The 23,397-nt window shown below is 43.7% G+C and overlaps 2 protein-coding genes across 2 annotated transcripts in view; one reads left to right on the top strand and one right to left on the bottom strand.

The window, feature by feature from the left end:
* NLN (neurolysin) overlaps nt 1-23,123 on the bottom strand; it is a 117,160-nt gene extending 94,037 nt beyond the window's left edge. Inside the window, exons 1-3 of the mRNA XM_040340147.1 lie at nt 22,911-23,123; nt 17,627-17,883; nt 15,447-15,595 (exon numbers count right to left, since the gene is read on the bottom strand). Of these exons, the coding sequence (XP_040196081.1) occupies nt 15,447-15,595; nt 17,627-17,883; nt 22,911-22,948 (444 nt within the window). The 5' untranslated portion in view covers nt 22,949-23,123. The remainder of the gene's footprint in view (nt 1-15,446; nt 15,596-17,626; nt 17,884-22,910) is intronic.
* Nucleotides 23,066-23,397, top strand: part of SGTB (small glutamine rich tetratricopeptide repeat co-chaperone beta) — a 75,692-nt gene continuing 75,360 nt past the window's right edge. Inside the window, exon 1 of the mRNA XM_040340168.1 lies at nt 23,066-23,197. The gene's annotated coding sequence lies outside the window, so the exon portion shown is untranslated. The remainder of the gene's footprint in view (nt 23,198-23,397) is intronic.

The following is a 23,397-nucleotide window of genomic DNA, read 5'->3' on the forward strand; positions in this document are numbered from 1 at the left end:
AAAAATCAGTCTTGAGATATTTCTTGGCCCAGTCTTGACGTTTCAGCTTGTGTGTCTTGTTCAGTGGTCGTCGTCTTTCAGCCTTTCTTACCTTGGCCATGTCTCTGAGTATTGCACACCTTGTGCTTTTGGGCACTCCAGTGATGTTGCAGCTCTGAAATATGGCCAAACTGGTGGCAAGTGGCATCTTGGCAGCTGCACGCTTGACTTTTCTCAGTTCATGGGCAGTTATTTTGCGCCTTGGTTTTTCCACACGCTTCTTGCGACCCTGTTGACTATTTTGAATGAAACGCTTGATTGTTCGATGATCACGCTTCAGAAGCTTTGCAATTTTAAGAGTGCTGCATCCCTCTGCAAGATATCTCACTATTTTTGACTGTTCTGAGCCTGTCAAGTCCTTCTTTTGACCCATTTTGCAAAAGGAAAGGAAGTTGCCTAATAATTAGGCACACCTGATATAGGGTGTTGATGTCATTAGACCACACCCCTTCTCATTACAGAGATGCACATCACCTAATATGCTTAATTGGTAGTAGGCTTTCGAGCCTATACAGCTTGGAGTAAGACAACATGCATAAAGAGGATGATATGGTCAAAATACTCATTTGCCTAATAATTCTGCACTCCCTGTAGTGAATGTGTGTACTGAAGACCATGTTGCGGCCTTACAGATTTGAGCCATGGAGTCCTGGTGATGCACTGCCCAAGAAGCGCTAATCGCTCTAGTAGAGTGCGCCTTAACCTTAAATGGAGGAACCTTCTTCTTTAAATCATAGGCCTGAACAATGACCTGTCGAATCCACTTTGAGACAGTAGATTTTGATGCCGCCTAAACCCTTTCTGGGGCCTTCCGGCAGAATAAACAGAACTTCTGTTTTCCGAATCTGAGCAGTAGCCTTAAGATAGACTTCAACTGCCCTCATTACATCCAAGGAATGCAATGACTTTTCCTCCGCAGAACTAGGTTCAGGAAAGAAGGAAGGTAGAACCACGTCTGGGTTCAAATGAAAACCTGACACGTCCTTAGGAAGAAAGGCCGGATTAGGCCGTAACACTATATATCTTTATGAAGACTCAAATATGGCTGTTTACAAGAAAGAGCCGCCAGTTCCGACAACCTCCTAGCAGAGGAAATGGCTACCAAGAATACCAACTTCCTGGTTAGAAGGACTAAAAGAACGTGGGACAAAGGTTCAAAGGGCTGCCTTTGTAGCGCCAATAGAACCAGGTTCAAGTCCCATGGGCACAAGGGGGTCCCAATTGGTGGATTGATCCGAGTCATCCCCTACAGAAAGGATTTAACCAGCGAATGCGTAGCTAGTGGCCTTTAAAAGAATATTGATAAGGCAAGATCTGCCCCTTGATGGTACTCAAGGCTAATTTCATGTCTACGCCCAACTGTAGAAAATCCAGAACTCTGTCTATGAGGTATCTACAAGGATGCCACTTTCCGGCTTCACACCAAGCCACATATGACTTCCATACCCTGTAATATATAAGTCTGGACGCTGACTTCCTTGCATTTATCAAGGTAGAGAATTTGATAGTACACAAGTCCTGCATAAGGAAGGTAACAGTTGTACTAGTTTTATGACATCACAGGAGGCCTTTAGCACTCTCTAGTGGCAAACAAGGAATACACAGCATATCCTGAGCTATAAACTTTACAGGATTTAAATGGGCAGTTTAAGCATGTTAATACCCCAAAATAAAAACACATAGCTCAAATGAAGGTTCCCTGATGAACCAAGTTCACCAGGGGCCTTCACTTAACTTCCTTGCTGCAGGGTTCTGTTAGGAACAGATGACCCAATCTTCACCCATCACAACGGGTATTGTCACAAGACCTTCAGGGACCGGGGTCCATGGACAGGATCACCACTCCCCTGGACCTGTATCGCATCCTGCCAGAAACTTTTGGTTTTGGGTCTGACCAAAGTATTGGAGAACCAGGATCCAGCCCTCTTAGGAGAGGCATTACAGGCAAAACCCCGTTCTTCTAAACCGAGGCCCGGGTACCGACCACTTTGGCCATGCAGGCACTTTGGAGGGATCCGGTATATAGCTTGCCTGACCCGAGGGCCATATAGCGAAGCATCTTGAAAGAACATTCTTCAGCGTGACCACCACCTTAGACACTGGAGAAAAACTGAGGTGCTCCCGGAATGGGAGGGGTTATATAGAGGAGGGGACTTCCTGTCTTGGGTGTGCCAGTGTCCATCACCTGAAGGTAGGCTCTATAACCCACATAGTAATTACTATGCCGCTCTGTGTCCTGTAATGCACGAGAAAGAAATATTTTTTTTGTATCATTATTTATATATATTTATATTTATTTACTATTTGTTTGCACATATCTGCATCACTTACCAGACACATATCCCCATTACTTTGTATAGTGGTGTGTGCACTATCATTTCATTAGTGCTGCATTTTGTTCATTTTATTTAGTCTTTGGCACGATTTATGAGAAGTGTTTCACGCTAGCAGCTTTATTTCTATACCTTAGCTTATAGGAGTGGTGGCTCGTAGGATTGTTGCATTTTTATTTAACACAGTCCGTGTTGATGGGGGAATCCCTCCTGCTGCTCTATTGTGTACTGCCTGTGGGGAGCCTTACCGGCAAGCAGAACATGATGATTACTGCCAGGGGCTATAGCCGCTGGCAGTAATCACATGTAAAGAACCTGACAACGTCACGTCTGGAGGAGGATACGTGCTGACGTCACCACGCTGTCTCCATAAGAGGACGGAGTTCGTTTGTAGCTGGTCGGCTGTGTTTTTATGTGCGACTTTTAAACCCTGCAAATGTAAGTGCAATACTGTTTTACTAAAATAAATATCTGGTTAGACAATATTAGGCTATAGTTGGTTTCTCTTCCTGGGTTTATTGCCGAGTTTGTTGCTGAACAGAACGATCTCGGATTGAATGGTGGTATCAGTGTGTGGATATACCAATGCAGCCATATACCCAGGGCTTATTTCCATGATCTTCTGTGCAAACAAAGGCCTTGGCAGGGCTATAGCCACATGCCTGGTTTTGCTTGCCATCTAGTAAGCAAGTTTTTCTATAGGTGGTGGCACACTTCGTTGAGTGATTCACTGTGGTGTTACTACTAGAAGAATCCATCTTATCTCACCATTTCTATCATTGAAGCATGATATATAATTTTACAATCAAATACATTCATTGAACTATTTGGACTATACTAGTGCGGCTTCTCCTTTTCATTCGTATTCTGTGTATATGTGACATTAAGCTGCTGCTTTTCAGATTATTATTGTTTATAACTGTTACATTAGTGCATTTTTTCCCCTTATAAAGAACCTGATTGGCTGGTTGTACCCAAATCATTGGACCCACTTGGGAACCACCAGCCTGCCAATCGATGGATTGAATCCTGACCAGTACCTGCTGAACCGGCCAATAGCCGATCCATCTATGGCCAGCTTTACAAGGATCCAACAAGTAAGATCCTTGCTTTATTAGTCACAATGATTTGTTATATAGTGAACCCTACCTTCATGTTAATCTTTCAATAGATTTTTACTGGCGGTTTACAATAAAAGTTGTGAATTAAAATGCATTTGCCACTACTGTGATTATTTCACATTAGAATTGTAAAAAGTACTAGAAGTGATCATTGGGTACAAACAAAGAAGTACATCCTATTTCACAGTATTGTGAGACTAGACATACAAGTGGCTTTATAAGTTCAGAAAAACAATGTCAAGAGATAAAAGAAATATAAAAAGGAGTTGACTTCCACAGACAGGAAGCCATTAGTCCAAGGTATCTTGTACATTTTGGCTGATCCTATACTGACAGGAGTGGTCACTCCTATCAGTGGGAATTCTCAAAGTCACACTGAGCATATCCAGCTCCTGCCCTTTGCTTGGTGCCTTGTTATCTCAGAGCTTACCATCTGTCCCACCGTGTAACAATCACGGTGCAGGCCAATTCCATCCCTGCCAGGTCCCCCTTATGGTTCATTGTTGATCGGCTCATGCAAGTGAGTATCAGCCTTCCATGCCTATTTTTCGGATTTGCATGGATGTTCAATTCCATGCAATAGGATGATCAATGTTAAAATTTTACTATTATAATAATGTTTAAATATGTTTCCTTTGTATATGTATGTATGCTTTCAGCCTATGAAGAAGGACCTAGGGGTCTGAAACATGTCAGGCGTAATCCTCAACAGCCCTTCATACCAGAGGGCATTTATATTCATGCCTGTATTTTTGTACTGCATTGATTTTATTCTTCTACTGTATAGACTACTAAATGTTTTCAATAAACAATACTTTTTAAATACTCACCTGGTCTGTCCTAAAAATCCTGAGGGGTTATGCTGTGCCTATGAGCACTAGGTTTGTCTTTTGAAAAAATAAGGAAGGGGTGCACCAACATTATTGAATTGCAATGGCCAGGGCAGACAGAAGGCTAAAAATCTATTTGTTTGGGTCAGTTTTAAAAATCTAATTTTAATTTAGGTAGCAAATCCAGGGGTTACAGACCTTGCCAAATTTTTACTTTTATATCATTTACAGCGCTGGTCAATTTTACATTTTAATCTTAAAAGTAGCTATTGATATTATTTTCATCCACCACTACACTATAAGGAACACTAGGATCTGAGAGTGTTTAGGGAGTTTAGATATAGGTTTTATTTAGAATGGCCACAAGTGGGTACGTTTTTTTCAAGTGTTACTAACCCCAGGACCCTGCATTCACTATCTGGTCTCCCACAGTACACAGAACATGGAATTTTTTTTTTTTTTTAGTAAATAAACTGCTAAATACCTTTTCTCTTCAACAGTATATAACAGTCTTGTGACTTCTATGAGTGTCTGGTTAAAGCGGACTCACCTGTCCAGGGTGCCTGCGATGACCGCAGCCAAAGCCGAGCAATCATTCGGGTCTCGGCTGTTCCACCGCCATCCTCGGTGAGGGAATCAGGAAGTGAAGCGTTGCAGCTTCACTGCCCGATTCCCTACTGCGCATGTGCGAGTGGCGCTGTTCTATGTCAATAGGCAGATGTCTCCTGACACACACACACACATACACACACAAGGTCCCAGAAGACACTGCTCCCCATTTCCCAGGAGGCAGCACGAGGAGGAGAAGAAAGAAGACCCACCGTGGACAAGGAAGTGGCAGATTAGAAGATCTGCACGATTCTGGCCAAAATGAGAACCACAATTTTTTTGCTTAGAATAAAGATCACAATTCTCGCGGCGTAAAATCTTTTACATTTGTACAAAAAAAATTTGGGCTAACTTTACTGGTTATTTTTTTTTTTTTATTCATTAAAGTAATTTTTTCCCCAAAAAATTGCATTTGAAAGACCGCTGCGCAAATACAGTGCGACATAAAATACTGCAACAACCTTCATTTTATTGTATATATATATATATATATATATATATATATATATATATATATATATGTGTGTGTGTGTGTGTGTATATATATATACACACACACACAGTACAGACCAAAAGTCTGTGTGTGTGTGTGTATATATATATATATATATATATATATATATATATATATATATATATATATATATATATATATATATACATACATATACATACACACACACACACACACACACACACACACAGAGTACAGACCAAAAGTTTGGACACACCTTCTCATTCAAAGAGTTTTCTTTATTTTCATGACTATGAAAATTGTAGATTCACACTGAAGGCATCAAAACTATGAATTAACACATGTGGAATTATACATAACAAAAAAGTGTGAAACAACTGAAAATATATTTCATATTCTAGGTTCTTCAAAGTAGCCACCTTTTGCAGCAGACACATCTCTAGAACTGTTAAGAGGAGACTGTGTGAATCAGGCCTTCATGGTAGAATATCTGCTAGGAAACCACTGCTAAAGAAAGGCAACACGCATAAGAGACTTGTTTGGGCTAAAGAACACAAGGAATGGACATTAGACCAGTGGAAATCTGTGCTTTGGTCTGATGAGTCCAAACTTGAGATCTTTGGTTCCAACCCCCGTGTCTTTGTGCGACGCAGAAAAGGTGAACGGATGGACTCTACATGCCTGGTTCCCACCGTGAAGCATGGAGGAGGAGGTGTGATGGTGTGGGGGTGCTTTGCTGGTGACATTGTTGGGGATTTATTCAAAATTGAAGGCATACTGAACCAGCATGGCTACCACAGCATCTTGTAGCAGCATGCTATTCCTTCCTGTTTGTGTTTATTTGGACCATCATTTATTTTTCAACAGGACAATGACCCCAAACACACCTCCAGGCTGTGTAAGGGCTATTTGACCAAAAAGGAGAGTGATGGGGTGCTGCGCCAGGTGACTACCTCTTGAAGCTCATCAAGAGTTCCCCTGATGAAGTCACATGTGTGACGATACACATCGGGATTGGAGCGCTGGACAACCCCTAGCATCCGACGGACGTAGTACGAGTTCGCTACTCGTGGATTTATGCCATTAATACCGACTTAAATGTGAGTTTTATGTGCTGGTTTAAATTAAATTTGATCATTTTTACTGGATTATGCGGTGTTTTGCTTCCCTATTGCTCTGATTGTTTCACTGCTGCATGAGCTGTATAGTGTTTCCAGCCTGACATATATGGAAACTGCCTGACATGCGTTGAAACTGGTGAGAGAGGAGAAGCAGGACACTGACGAGCTCGCCGCTCGTGGAGATAAGCCTCATATTTTATATTCCATGTGAGTGCATCTGATTGTGTTATGTGCAAGACCCCCCCGGCTCTATCAATATTACACCATCCTGTTCTATGTTCCTTATATTTGCAAGTACTGCCTTGGAATGTGAGAGCAATCTATACCATCAAGACCAGACCATAAGGGTTTTCCTATCAGGCTCTTTTTGCTTGATGTAAGGTGAGCTGCTGGGACCACAAGAGGTGTGTGTGGAGATTTTTAAGGTGACGGTCTATCCTTTCTTCACCAGAGTTGGCTGTGGGGTCTCCCTTCGTTGAATATCTGTCCTCATTTTTCAACCATCAGACTTATCAGACTTTTGGAGACCTTGGGTTTCTTTCGTTTCTTGGACTTTTTTTTTTTTGTTTTAGTTGCATATGTGTATATTTACTGAGTTATTGTTCAATTTTGTGCTATCTATAGTTATTACCACGGCATACCCACGTATTCACTGTCACTTGTGTCCCTTCCCCCCCCCCCCCTTTCCCCCTTTCACACATTTGCAATATATTATTGATAGTGTGTTTTCACAGCGCAGACATCTTTCACAGACAGTGCAGGAGTTTCACCTTTCTCATCAAGTGAATGCCAAGAGTGTGCCAAGCAGTAATCAAAGCAAAAGCTGGCTACTTTGAAGAACCTAGAATATGAAATATATTTTCAGTTGTTTCACACTTTTTTGTTATGCATAATTCCACATGTGTAAATTCATAGTTTTGATGCCTTCAGTGTGAATCTACAATTTTCATAGTCATGAAAATAAAGAAAACTCTTTGAATGAGAAGGTGTGTCCAAACTTTTGGTCTGTACTGTATATATATATATATATATATATATATATATATATATATATATATATATATATATATATATATATATATACACATATATATATATATACACACACATATATATATACACACACATATATATATATATATATATATATATATATATATATATTTTTTATTTATTTTGGGGGGGGGGAGTTCTAAGTAATTTTTTAGCAAAAAAAAGAATAAATGATTTTAACTTGAAAAGAGCTGTAAGAAAAAGGTTTGGTGTTTAAGTGGTTAAACGTTCCTAATTTACATACAGAAGTCTATTCCTTTGATGTAAAAGTCAAATTGATACAATGTTTAGACTTAACATTCCACTGATAGAATGTTTTCAAAACTTGGCAGACTGCCCAGACTTTGACTTTTGGCTGAGAGCAGAGAGAAAATTCTTTGCATATCAAAGATTGTGAAACCCTGTGTTAAGATCACAACGGAAAAAATAGGATTTTTATAACAGCTTACCTGTAAAACCTTTTCTTAAAGTACATCACAGGACACAGAGCCTAGTAATTACTAAGTGAGTTATATTCCACCTTCAGGTGCTGGACACTGGTGTAATCAATCAGACAGGAAGTTTCCTCCCTATATAACCCCTCCCATACTGGGAGCGCCTCAGTTTTTGTAGCAAAGCAATAAGTGTCCCAATATCCCCAAACAAGACGGGCGGGAGCTCTGTGTCCCGTGATGTACTCCAAGAAAAGGATTTTACAGGTAAGCTGTCATACAAATCCTATTTTCTTTATCGTACATCACAGGACACAGAGCCTAGTAATTACTAAGTGGGACGTCCCAAAACAATGCCTACTGAGGGGAGGGAGACACAAATAACGCAGACCGCCATCAGACTTGAGGACCTATATTGCTGCCTGCAGCATACTGCACCAAGAAGCAGCATCCTCTTGCCGTCTTATATTCACCTGATAAAAATTAGTGAACGTAAGCACCGGCGACCAAGTTGCGGCCTTGCAAATCTGAGTCATAAAGGCTTGGTAATGCACCACGCATGAAGCGCTTACTATCCTGGTAGGGTGCACTCTAAAAGAAACAGGGGGAAACCCTCTCTTTAAACCACAAGCCTGAATAATAACCTGATGAATCAACATTGAAAACAGTTGATTTAGACGCTGCCTGCCCTTTCCTGGGGCCTCCTAGTAGCGCGACAACATCAGTTTTCCGTACCCGAGCAGCCGCTTCAGATAGGCCTTGACCTTTCTTACTCTAACGAGAGAGTGTGTAACCACTTTAATAGCTAATCTGAACACCGCATGCCCATTTCTAGGGTCTTCTGGCAGCACAACAAAATAGCAGTTAAAGATCTATCTGAAGGTTTCAGATATAGGAAACTGACCTCAACTATATTGAGAGAAAAGCAATAACCTTTCCTTCCGTGTAACAAGGTTCTGGAAAAAAGGAAGGAAAGAATATCTTGATTCAAATGAAAACTAGATCCTTCTAGGAAATAAGGCTGGGTGAGGATTTAACATTACCCTACTTGTAAGAATTATTAAGTATGGCTCTATACAAAGAAAGTTGCCCAATACTGAAACTCTCTTGCGCAGGCTACCGCAACCAAGAACACCAATTCCCTTGTTAGAAGGATGAAGGGAAATATGGTGTATCGGCCCAAGGTGCTGACCTTGTAAGCCAACAAAACTAGACCCAATCCTCCGAGCACAAGGGCGACCTAACTGGCAGACTTATATGCGTTACCCCTTGTAAAAAGGCCCGGATCAAAGAGTGCGAAGCAAGCGACCTTTGAAAATACTGGACAAGGCCGAGATGGAATCCTTGATGGAACTTAACGCTAGCTCCATCTCCTTTCCTAATGTTGGAAGGCAAGAATTTTACCTATGACATACTTCCAAGGATGCCACCCCTTGGTTTCACACTAGGAACATGGGCCTTACAGATCTTATGATACATGGTCCTGGAGGCCAGCTCTCCTGTATGAATCAAGGTAATTGCCGCTGATTCTGAAAGCCCTGATCCTCAAGAATGCGGGCTATAACAGCCAGACCATTACTTCCCATGTTTGCAAGACAGGGTGTAATACCCCCTTGCGAAGTAGGCCTGGACAAGATGTAAGGGACCCTGGATCCTCTACTACCACCTTTACTAATCCTACACAGTAAGGTCGTCTGGGTTATCCCGGAGCATTTAGGCCGGCTTCTGTTCTCCTCTGATGTTGCAAAGAAGCTACGAAAGTCGCGGCACTGGGGGAAGAGAATGCATAAACCAGTGACAACTGGTCCCACAGGATCACTAAGGCATCTGTTCCGCATGCGAGTGGCTCCTTTGACCCTGACAAAAAGCTGTTCAATTTCTTGTTGAACCTGAACGCCAATACATTTTATGTACAGGGTACCCTTTCTCTGGCATTTGGTCAGAAAAAAGTCAGGGTAGAGTATAGAGGTCATTCTCCCGGGAACAATTGTTGACGGCTCCAGAGAAGCCGCCTGCCAATTCTGCATTCCATAAAATTACGATTGTCAATAGGCAAGGCACAAGCTCCTCTGCCCAAGCCAGAACATGGATTACTTCCCTCTGGCTGCGTGACTTCTAGTGCCTCCTTGGTAAACAAAGTAAATCACTAGTGTGGCATTGTCGGATTGTACTCTGACAGAACAATCCTGCAACCTGAACGTCCAGGCCCTTAAGCCAGATGCTCCATCAGTAGCTCTAGAATGCTGACGGATAAGGCTCACTTGGAGCTTGACCACTTACCTTGGGCAGTGGACTCCTCCAGGCCTGGCCTCCATCCCTAGAGGCCAGCCTTCGTAGACGCCACCTCCCAGGTAACGGGCATGAAGGATCTTCCTTTCTGCCAATCTTTTGGTTAAGAACCACCAACTGAAATTCCAGCATATCCCTGGGACCAGACTCTTTGGATAATGCTATGTTAGGATCCACTCGATCCAGGCCGACAGAATAATGTTTATATCGCCCTTGAATGAAACTGAGCATAGGGAACTGCTTTGAATGAAGCCACCATCTTCCCTAGCACCATAAGCAAAAGGCAAATGTAAGGAACTGTTCCTTGCCTTGACCACATAGACCAGCTTTCTCATAGCGCTCATCTTGTCCGAGGCCAAAAAACTCTCCTTTTTGGGCTGTGTCCCCAAACATTCCAAGCTTCTTACCAAACGAAAGAATGTACCTTTAGACTGTGATTCTAACCCAGGAGTGGATACTTGACAATGCTGGACACACTTGGGTCCAGCGATGCTACTGACTGATCCATCAGCAGGAGTTTGCCTCAGTATGCCATTACTGCTATACCCTGGGCCTTTAGACCTGCTAGAGGCGGGCCCTAGCACCCTGTTAACCCGGGCATGGTGGCTAACCCAAGGGGCAAAACCACAAACTGGAGACAGTGCTGTTCCCCTGCGAAACGCAGACAACCTCTGCAGTCCCATGTAAATAAACACATATGCAAATGGCTCCCCATATGTGTATGTGGCAAGTGTTAAAGCCATATGCCTCAATGCAAGCGTGTGTTCATGGAAGCATGAATTAATACAAGTTTTAGGCAAAACATAAAAAAGGGCGAGCTGTATACACGCATACATATAAGCATGTGTGCTATGAAATGAGCATCTTGCAAGCAAGCATGCATTTATGAACGTGATATGCAACATTGCGCAACATGTATCCATGCAGACACGTATTCCTATGTAAACACAAGGAATCCTGTATAATTAAGGAAACAAATTATCATGCCTCATTATACAACCATGCAAAATCTGAGTAAACATGCAACTTTAAGCAATCATGCATCCTTATGCGATTCAGCATTTTTCATGCAAACAATTTATGCATTTTAAGCACTACTGTGCGGGAAAAGTACCCTTGTGTGACCAAGGACTCTTGTGTGATCAAGCACCCCTGAGCGACCCAGCTTTTTTATGCATTCAAGCATTTAAATGCAATTTTAGGCATTTCTGTGAAAACAAGCCTCTCTGTGTAACCAAGTATCCTTGGGTAATCAAGGAATTGTGTGATCCGGCAACCTTGTGTGATCCAGCATCTTTATGCAATCAAGCATTTTTATGCGACTTAAGGCATTTCTGTGAAAACAATCCTCTCTGTGTGATCAAGTATCCTTGGGTAATCAAGGACTCGGGTGATCAGGCAACCATGTATGATCCAGCATCTTTATGCACTCAAACATTTTTATACGATTTTAGGCATTTCTGTGCAAATAAACCTCTCTGTGCGACTTAAGCACTTTAATGTGACCAAGCATCCTCATGCGACTATGTAAAAAACATGTAAACCCATACAAACAGAAACATGTATCTTTATGTGATCAACAACAAAACATGTTCTGTTACTTGTTTTTACCCCACATGCATTTTGAACATTCCAAACTCATGTATTTATGCAAACATGCGGACTGGTAAAGAGGAAGTTATCCTCTGAGGACGTGCGTTTCCTCAATCATGCGATATAGCTGTTGTGCGTTAGCAATGTGCACCAGCAACTGTGCATCCCACAGTTGTGCATTTGGTTAGCCTGAAGCCAGCACTAGGATGAGGACCCTGTGGAGGTTTTTCTAGCAACCTATAGGAATTTTTTATTTATTTTTTAAAACCCCCAAGGAGGAGACAGAGGCTTTTGGCCGTCTAGGCTGAGGGCAAGTTCTATGCAGTATGAATCTCTGAAAAAGACTGCAGCTGCAACTCCAGAACTTGTGAAGCTTCTGATTGCTTCTCCTCGTTAGGCTGCACCTGTTCCCTGTCCTCTGACAGTGAACCTTCAGCCTCAGGTCCTTTAGGCCCCTTTCACACATGGTATTACCGCGGTTTCCCATCGTTTTAAATGGGAAGGAGCGGTATACATACCGCTCCAAAGATGCTGCTTGCAAGAGATTTTTTTCTCTCCTGCCAGCGCATCGCCTCAGTGTGAAAGCCCTCGGGCTTTCACATTGAGAAGGCTGGGCAGGAGTTTTTCAGGAGATATAGCAGCGCTGTAACGCCTAAAAAACTCCTCAGTGTGAAAGGGGCCTTAATCCTTTTGTTTGAGGATTTAGAGCAGGGAAAGGGGCACACGTCGGTTTCTGCTTCTTGTGAGGATGCTGCAAATATAGCATTTAACCTCTTATTGTCCAACAAATACAACGCAAAAAACGTCCAGACAGACATATCCAGAGTGGCTGCAATGTTGGGGGAGGCTGCAATGCCTGACAGGGCTGATGGCTCAACCTGTGGGCTGCCTCAAGTCTCTACAGGGGAGGAAGGTATCATGCAAGCATGATAAGAGCCACCAGGATTCAGGTGGCGATACCCTGGTGCCCTTTTATATTCCTGCCCCTGAACCTTTTCTACAGGGAGACGAAAGTCCTAAGCTAAAAGCAGAGGCACTTAACACAGGTGCATCAACAGCTGAACTTAGTCTAGCAAAAAAAACAATGTCTGCTAATCTGCACAGCTAGATGCTGAGTTTAGTCTTAGGTTAGTCTGTATCCAACACACACGAGGTGTTTACGTGCCCCAAGCTGCTGTGTCCCTCTGGCTTTACAGAGCTCTGACGCCTGGGCTTTTTTGAAGGGCCCGCCCTGCGTCTGCACCATGAGCCAGCAAACACGTGTGCTTGCGCCAGCGGCAACCACATCATCCCCCCGCCTACAAAAGCGTGCACGCGCGCGTAGGGAAATGGTGGAGGCGGGGGAGAGAGAGATCCCCCAAGAAACGACGTGGACCCGGACTACGAGGGACTCCCCCACAACACCGTGGCAGAGCCTGAAGCGGAGGAAGTGAGCCGCTCAACAGACCGGCTAACACTGAGCTTTCGTTCCTGGAGAGCATGGTAAGCGAAAAACACCAGGTATGTCTCTTTACTGCCTCTAGTGGCGGAAAACAGATAAGACATGCAGCTACTCATTGAAGACAATCCTTAAGGTATTTACCTGGGATTGTCTTCACTTACCTTATCCCCGCTGCAGGATACTGCTGAGCACAGACAGACCCAATCTTCACCCATCACCGCGGGCTAAGTCAACAGACCTTCAGGGACCGGGGTCCATGGTCAGGATCACCACAACCCTGGACCTGTATCTCACCCTGCCAGAAAACTTTTGGCATTGGGTTTGACCAAAGCACTGGAACCCAGGATCCAGCCCTCCGAAGAGAGGCATTACAGGCAAAAACCTTGTGCTTCGGATACGAGGCCCCAGGTACCATCCACTTTGGCCCAAGGTACTTTGGATGGATGTTTTTTTATGGAGGCTATTTAAATCCAGCATGGATCCCTCCAGTGGAGCTCCTCAGAGCACATCTTCACTCGTGACCAACACCTTAGACACTGGCGAAAAAAACTGAGGTGCTCCCAGTATGGGAGGGGTAATATAGGGAGGAAACTTCCTGTCTAATTGATTACACCAGTGTCCAGCACCTGAAGGTGGAATATAACCCACTTAGTAATTACTAGGCTCTGTGTCCCATGATGTACGATAAAGAAAGATCGCGATAACGATTCTTGACGATTAATTGTGCAGCTCTACTGCCTGGTAATAGCCACTTCTGGTAAGTATAAAAATTGTATTTATTTTTTCTCATTTTTTGTAGTTGATTGCGTTGATTGGCCCTGTGCCGATCACACGTCTGTCTAGCAAAGACAGCAAACTGAGCATGTGCAGTGTGCCCCCAAGGCTCTGTACAATAAGGAGATGGGGAGGATAAGAGAAGACAGGATCAAAACAGTCTTTTTACACAATGTGCAGGATTAACCCCTTAGGTTCCACAGTGCGTATAACAAGCATGCTTTACTGCATATACAGACTGACTTTATTGTTGTGGGCTTAGAAACTTCTTTAAGATCCAAGATTTTGTGAATGAGATTATATTTCTTGTTCTAAAAGTTTGCTACCTGGGTACAAATACACCACATGTGAAACATACTTCTGCTTATTTCACAGCCACCGAAGTATAAGGATGACATTCCCAGATAAATGGCAAAAAGACACGAGGGAACGAAGTGCCACCTAAATAAATCCTTAAAGTAAAATTTGACACAGAACCACTGGGGCCAAAAGATTGAAATGAATAGTTTCCCTAGAACCACTTTCCAGGCAGTCATGTATGTTTATCAGTAAAGGGGTTCAAGCAAGCATACAGTATCTCACAAATATGAGTACACCGCTCACATTTTTGTAAATATTTTATTCTATCTTTTCATGTGACAACACTGAAGAAATTACACTTCTGGTGAACTCCATGCCCAAGAGGGTTAGGGCAGTGCTGGAAAATAATGGTGGCCACACAAAATATTGTCACTTTGGGCCCAATTTGGACATTTCACTTTTGTTGCCAGCAGTTTAGACATTAATGGCTGTGTGTCGAGTTATTTTGAGCGGACAGCAAATTTACACTTTTATAAAAGCTGTACACTCACTACTTAACATTGTAGCAAAGTGTCATTTCTTCAGTGTTGTCACATGAAAAAATATAATAAAATATTTACAAAAATGTGAGGGGTGTACTCACTTTTGTTAGATACTGTACAACATTGAGAATCCCCCACTCTTCCCATTAACTTGTAGGCAATGTTTTTTCATATTTAGAATGAAGTGTAAAATCTATTAATGTATCAAGGTGAATGAGAAGGAAGTGTAGAATTTGCTGTAGATTAGGTCAGAGATGGGCATCATTGGACCAATAAAATGTCCAATGCGGTGTAGTCTTTTCTTGGTCCACCAATAGAAGGTGGTGCGATTAGAGTCGATGAACTGGTCACATTAGATGTTGTCGGACGACTAAAATTAACTGTTGATTCAGGTTGGACACAATTAAAGACATACTGTATGTATTACTGTCTAAAGAAAACACATGGCATCAAAACAGGATGTGTGTGCAATGCACAACAAAATGCTATACTTACATAAAAATGGAGAATACGTTTAAATATATCCTCTCTCATAGTCATCTCAACGTCAAAGTCAGAAAGTATCTTGTCAGCTAGTGTACTGGATGAACGAAGTTCCCTACTTGGGGAGACGTGCTGCGGGAAATCTAACATGGTTCTCTCCACTGTTGGGAAATGAAGAAAAAATAAATCAGGATAAATTCAGTATGCCATTTAAATTTAAGCATCTGAAAAAGAAGGAATAAGGTTACCCACAGCAACCAATAACCTTCTACTTTTTATTTGTTTGCTGCCTTTGAAACATGAGCGAACAAGTCGATTCCAACATACTTGAATGCTAGACTCCACGCTATGGCAGATGATAGCAGTCCATATTGATTAACATCCCCAGTGTATACCACAACGCAATTTGGGGCATCCTTCAATAGATTGTTAAAGCACTACCTTGACCTGTGGAATTCACTGAGGGCATTTCTCAGCATCAACCTTTGGAAACGTTTTTCTCTGGCCAGACGTAGAATAATCTCTTTATCTCTGTAGTGTAGCATCCATACCAGGATGGGACGTGGGGGATGCCCTGGGGGAAGGGGCCACAGGGAAACCCTTTGTCCCTCTCTACAGCATAGAGGGATGTAAACGCCTCCTTCCCAAACACCTCCAAAAGCCATTTTCAACTAAATCAGTGGGGTCTCTACCCTTCGTTTTCTCAGGGAGACCAACTATTCGTACATTATTTTGTCTCATTCCTTTCTCAAGGTCATCAGCGCGTTGATCTACAGCTGCAACCATTCTAGTGTTATGCTGCGAGTCTCTCATCAGGGGGGGAAGCTTATCCTCCATGTCACCGATCCTGCTTTCAGCAGCCGTGGTTCTTTCTCTATAAAGAAACTTCCTTCTTCAGACCACCAAAGCGTTCGTGTAAAGTGTTAACCGAGGCAGTTCATTTATTAACAGCTCTCAGGATCTCAGCTAGCGTGGGCTGAGCAGGTTCCTCGTCCTCACTGTCCTCTTCCAGCTCTTCTGCCTGTTCTGCCAAGAGGTTTGCATCTGTGCCCTCTGAAGAAACCTTCCTCCATATTCCCCTGTGCAGTGAGATCTCCCTCAGGCCCCCCCCCCCACCTCGGCCTGTTCAGCAATATTCAGGGACCCTGCCAGTTTCTGGGCATAATAGCGAATGTTTTTAGGGAGGGGGTCATCGCTGGCATTCTTAGGGGTTTTGAGAGGTTTACTCACAGTGTCTTTATTTTTCTCTGAGCCGTGCTGTCCACGCTGCTGAGGCCCTGCAGCGGCATAATTTTGGAGCTCCGAGCACAGTCCCACTTCCTTGCTCTTTCCCCTCAGAACCATCAAGAATTCTTTCAGCACATGTACCACAGCGGGTTCCCCTCAAGTTCCAAAGTCTGTCTATGGCCGTTACACAGTGCAGTGATGCCGGGAACAGGATCAGATCAGGGTAACAAGCAGAAGCTCTGTGAGGAAGCTGCTACTCAAATGCCGGTCTAGACAATGCACCCACCTTTGGAAAAGTTAAAATCTGCATACTTCAGGGGCCTGGGTTTTGGGAGTGATCCACAGTGACAGATTTTCTAACAAGTTGTGCTTATTGAAACCTTTCATCCATGGTAATCAATTCAAAAGAAAACCTTAGGTCTCAGGTGTTTACCCTCCTCTGGTCCAAAATCTTCTTCAGCACTAGCAGTACCTGTGCAGTGAGTTCTTATAGACTAGTATGGATGGAGCCAAAGTCTTGTACTGGAGATTCTAGGAGTTTGGCTTCATTCAAGTCTATGGGGACCAACTGTGCAGACTGAAGACCAACAAACACTGAAGGAGGCCTCTACTGTCTGACACATGTAAGTAGCCATCTAGGTGGGGCTGTCTGTAATAGATTAGGTTAGTGGGTTAGGGAGAATGAGCTGACGAAATGTTTTAAAAAGTAAACTTTCCCAGTTAAAGTTGTTACCATGCATGAAAGTTACAAGCATAACTTCCTAGAAATTGCCAACTCTATTCCAAACAAAAAATAGGCTGGAGTTTGACTTTAATATTATTAGTAATATAGTGTCTCGGCGAACATATGTCAAGTATATAAACAATTATAGCACTGTGGGTCTTTTCCATATTATTGCACACATTTTAAAAACTTGACACACTACTTTCCTATTAGGGGTGTTTTATTAGTAGCAAAGTTTCACCTGCATATTCAAGTTCCAGATCCGCCAAGACTTTTACAGTGTTCTCATATGTGACTTCGTCTACATTCAATGCAGCTACAGCATCATAAACACTCTTTGTTCTTGCAATGAGTTCCTCTGTTCGGGTCTGGATGTTTTCTGGTGACAAGTCCCATTTCATGAGATTCCTATTGCTGGCCAGGCTGGAAGCCATTCTTAAGGTTTTGAGGACATTTGAGCCCATTGTCATTTTTATGAATGTCTTGCTGCTGTAGAACCTGGAATTGACAATAACAATAATATTTTTTTTTTTTTTTTTTTTTTTTAAAAGTGTATTTTGTGCGTGTACTCGAGAGAGGAGCCGGACTGCAGGAGTTGGGAGTAGGCAGGCCTCCCCCAGAGGCAATCTGCCACCTTTCTCCATGCCCCGGGTGGCAATGGCGGGTGTGTGAGGGGGTCCTCCCACACAGCCCGCCCTACCTGCTCCGCTTTGAAGCCCAACAGGGCAGAGGGACTCCCTATAAGGGAGTGAGAGGATTAGCCCGCTCAACCAGCCCCATTAGTCCTTCGCCTCTCTTTTAGAGACCGCGTGGTCAAAGTGCGTGTGTTAACCCAATTTAGAGTGCGTGTGTAGGTGTGGTGGTTTTTGTGGGAAAAAAAAAAAACATATTACAGTTTATGCAAGGTGGGTGTGCTACCTTGCATAGCACACCCACCGGGAGCCGGGCTGAGACCACCAAACTCAATTCACATGAAGCCGAGACCGGGATCCGAACCCCTAGCTGCAGAGGTGAATGGCTTGTCAGCGCAGTGCCAATCGCGTTGAGCCACCGCAGCTCCATAACAATAATATTTAATAGAGCTTTTAATAAGCAACTAAACGCAAAAAAAAAAAAAACATATTACAGTTTATCACTTCTTAGATGTAGTGGATGCATTGGTTTTCTTTTTTTAAACAAATACGTTTTTAAAAAGTACAGAAAATATCTGTTCATACTCCCAAATGCAATATAGATGGACAAAGCCAGACATGGGGGTAGATCCACATACAAATACATCGGCGCAGCGTATGTGAGATACGCTACGCCGTTGTAACTTACTTTTTGCTGGTTCGAATCCCCAAAGCATTTGCGCCGTAAGTTACGGCGGCGTAGTGTATCTCAAGCGGCGTAACGGCGCGGAATTCAAATCGGCGATTAGGGGGCGTGTTTCATTTAAATGAAGCGCGTCCCCGCGCCGAATGAACTGCGCATGCGCCGTCCCTAAATTGCCCGCCGTGCTTTGCGCTAAATGACGTCACGGCCATACTTAACATGGCAAATCTAAATATACGCGACGAAATACCAGCATTAACTATACGCCGGGAAAAGCAGACTACAGACGCCGTAAAAAAATGCGCCGGCCACTCGTGCGTTCGTGGATCGTCGGAAATAGCTAATTTGCATACCCGACGCGGAAAACGACGTGAACGCCACCCAGCGGATGCTGAAGTATTGCATCTTAGATCCGAAGGCGTACGAAGACGTACACCTGTCGGATCTAACCCAGAAGCCGTCGTATCTTGTTTTGAGGATTCAAAACAATGATACGATGCGGGAAATTTGAAAGTACGCCAGCGTATCAGTAGATACACCGGCGTACTCGCTCTGTGGATCTACCCCATGAAGTCCAGCCTGGGTAACCATCATGGCTCTTTCCATAGACACAGTGGAGGAAGGAGTGTAGCCATCAAGGGACAAGACTTATTTTCAGGATTTTCTAATGTGGGAAAGAGACAAACACACAGAATCATTCTGGCAGAAAAGTAATGAAGCATAGATCCTTTTATATAGGATTGAACATGGAGAGTTTGTTAAGGTGCTATATCAGTGGTCTCCAAACTGCGGCCTGAGGGCCAGATGCAGCCCTTTGCTAGCTCTTATCCGGCCGTGGGTTCACATTCCACCTAATGATACGAGGCACTATTCTGCCTAATGACACAAACCGTGGTACATACTTTCTGCCATTGATATTAATGATGGGACACTATTCCTCCCACTAATATTAATGATGGGGCACTTTTTCAAAGCTCCCAAATGTCCCTGATTTTGAACAAAGTCCTTCTGTCCTCCTCATTTGTCCCGGATTTTGGTCCGATCTATATAGTTGTATATAAAATGCACTTTTTCTTTTTCAAAAAGTGTCTCTCAGTGCTAAACCTTTCATCCAAATTGCTTCATTTGTAAATAGTAGTGGTAAAAAAAGCACTTGTGGGTTTAACCAATAACTTTTTTCCTATAATTCTCCTTTAAGGGGCATAGCAGGACGTGTGCGCTATGCCTACATGCTTTTGCTAAGGAGTGTCCCTCGTTCCCATCTCAAAAATTTGGGAGGTATGCTATTCCGCCCACTAGTATCAATGATGGGGCACTATTGCTGCCATTGACACCAATGATGAGACACTATTGCTCCCACCGACACCAATGATAGGGCAATATTCCTCTCACTGAGACCAGCAATGGGATACTATTCCTACTGACACCAATAATGGGGAACTATTCCTCCCACTGACACCAATTAGGGGGAAACTATTCCTTCCACTGATACCAATGATGGGGCATCATTCCTCCTCCTACTGACCACCAACCCACCAATAATATTTATTATTACTGATGCTGGGTCCGGGACATTTTCTGGCCCCAATCTGGACCCCCTAAAGTCTATAGAACAGTTAACTGCCCCTTTGATTGACAGTTTAGGAGACCCCCCTGTGCTATTATGATGGGTCTATGCGAAAATATACACTTTTCTTTAAATACTTTATTTTTTTTAATTATAGTCCTCTAAAAAAATAAAGGGGGTTATAAGACCCAGCACAAAAACATACTACACCTAAAAACAGATTACTCACATACATCAGGGCTCGGTGGTCATACAATTAAACAGTTATTATCGTCTAATTTGATGGTTAATTACCAAGAATATGCTGCTATATGCTATAAAGGTACCAAATATATATTCTGTTACAAAAAAAACAGTTTCTTTGCAGGTAAACATCTAAAGAAACTGTCAAGAGGTCAGAGGTGTGGCTGCTGAGATCACAAGTGCATATCGGTATAAATAGATGACAAGATGAATCAATGTGAATTTGCTTTCCCCGTGGAATGCATTGTAGATGCATTCCATCTTTTATATGGAATGGTGGATCCAGACTTTTTTGTCGTGATGGCATGGTGCCTGGACTGTTTTCTGTGACTTCAGCCTGCTCTCTGCTGAAAATGGGTCACAGGAGTGCAGTTTGTTTTGCACTCCCGTGACCCATTTTCAGCAGAGAGCAGGCTGAAGTCACAGAAAACAGTCCAGGCACCATGCCATCACGACATCAAACAAGCTTGTGCTGTACTTCTCCTTTAAAGTAGCGCAGAGCTGAAAAATACAATGGTCATGAAGTGGGTAAAACCGAACGGCGGTCAAGTAGTTAAGATTTATCCATTGGAAACAGGAGAATACATCTACAGAGCAATACATTTGTTTATATTTATAAAGCAAGTAAATGGTGACCTGACAAATAAGTGACTGAAAAGGGGCAAACCCATAGGTGTGTGCACAGGGTGTGTTATCAGGGGTCTGTTTAGGTCCCTGATTTTTCATCAAAGTGACATAGAGTGCCCATGATCGCTGTGCTGACATCATATGACGTCATCATAAAACAACAGAGCATCCCGACCGCCGTCATTTGTCTGTACCATTGGTCTCCAAACTGCAGCCCCGGGGACCAGAGGCGGCCCTTTGCTTGCCTTTATCTGGCTTTTGAGGTACTATTCCTCCCATTGATATGAAACAGTATTCCGCCAACTGCCATCAACATTAGGGCACCATTTCTCCCACTGACACCAACAATGGGGCACCATTTCTCCCACTGACACCAACAATGGGGCGCCATTTCTCCCACTGACACCAACAATGGGGCGCCATTTCTCCCACTGACACCAACAATGGGGCGCCATTTCTCCCACTGACACCAACAATGGGGCGCCATTTCTCCCACTGACACCAACAATGGGGCGCCATTTCTCCCACTGACACCAACAATGGGGCGCCATTTCTCCCACTGACACCAACAATGGGGCGCCATTTCTCCCACTGACACCAACAATGGGGCGCCATTTCTCCCACTGACACAAACAATGGGGTGTAATTTCTCCCACTGATACCAACAATGGGGTACCATTTCTCCCACTGACACCAACAATGGGGTACCATTTCTCCCACTGACACCAACAATGGGGTACCATTTCTCCCACTGACACCAACAATGGGGTGCCATTTCTACCACTGACACCAACAATGGGGTGCCATTTCTACCACTGACACCAACAATGGGGCGCCATTTCTACCACTGACACCAACAATAGGGCGCCATTTCTTTCACTGACACCAATAGGGCACCATTTCTCCTGCTGACACCAACAATGGGGCAATATTTTGCCTACTGACACTAACAATGGGGCACCATTTCTCCTGATGACACCAACAATGGGGCACCATTTCTTTCACTGACACCACCGATGGGACACTATTCTGCCCACTAGTACCAAATGTGGTAATGTTTACTCCCACTGATGCCAAGAAAATGTCCACTCCCGCAGTCCAGCCCCTCTAATGTCTAACGGACAATAAATTGGCCCTTTGTTTGGAGACCCCTGGTCTATAAGGTTGGCAGGAGATTAAAATCCTTATGCCCAATGGGGAAAAAAAGGCATTTATACTTTAGCCTGCAAACATCCCTAGGTGCCTCCATGCACACACAGGTGTTTTAGAAGAGGAGCGTTTACAGGCTGAAAAAAATAAATCACCAGCGTATTCAGAAGAGCATACGAGCGGAAAAAACACGTAAATGCACATAAACACGTGTTAGCGCTGGACGCGTTTAGATGTGTCCGCCCGTTAATGCATTCTAATAGCCAAACTAAATGAATGTTCTGGCCGGTAGAAAACATTAACGTCAAATGCGCATAACTACACATGCGAAACGCAGCATTTAACGTTTTTTTTTAAGCAGCGCTCCTCCTGCCAGGAGACAAGGCGTTTAGAGGCGCTGAGCAGTGTGCATGAGGCCTGAATGAAGTGTAGAGGACACAGGGGAGAGGTGACAACGCAAGACACATGGTGACAAGGTGTGGGCATGTGACAGCATGTCCCTTTGTGTCACCACCAGGACCTGGCTGTGATGTGACAGGAGAACCCTTCCCATCCATGGCTCTTCTCCACTCCTGTGTCTCTGTCTATAATATATATAATAGTTATAGAAGAAGCATGCAGGTACCTGCGGGCGGTGCACACACACAGCCGAGCTGCATACATGACCGGTGATGTGAAACTCTGTAAGGCTCAGCGTGCACACACCGCCTGCATGGCTACCACACATCACGTGATACGACAAACATGGCCGCCGCCGTGCTTCATACTGGCAAATCCTCTTCATCCTTCACCGTCCCGCCCGAACTACACAATTGCTTGACCCAAACCGGGCCCGCCATAGGCGAAGCGTTATAGGAGCTCGCCGCCTACGCAGATACGGGGGTTCATTAACGCCGCCCGGAGATGGTTAAGGTGCTGTGGACGTGATTTAGCAGCTCTAGTATTAAGGAAAATTAATTTCTATATTCTAGGCCGGGTCGGAATTTAGGAAGCCCCCTGTTATTTGGGGTTGGGGTGGCAGTGAGGGGGGTCTGTGCCCTCAGTAAAAATGGCGGGGAGAGAACGTAAGCAGGGAATCACCCGCTATTTCTACAGGGTCCTAGAGCCCAGCG

The sequence above is a fragment of the Rana temporaria genome, chromosome 1 (assembly GCF_905171775.1).
Source record: "Rana temporaria chromosome 1, aRanTem1.1, whole genome shotgun sequence".
In the NCBI taxonomy this organism is placed as follows: Eukaryota; Metazoa; Chordata; class Amphibia; order Anura; family Ranidae; genus Rana; species Rana temporaria.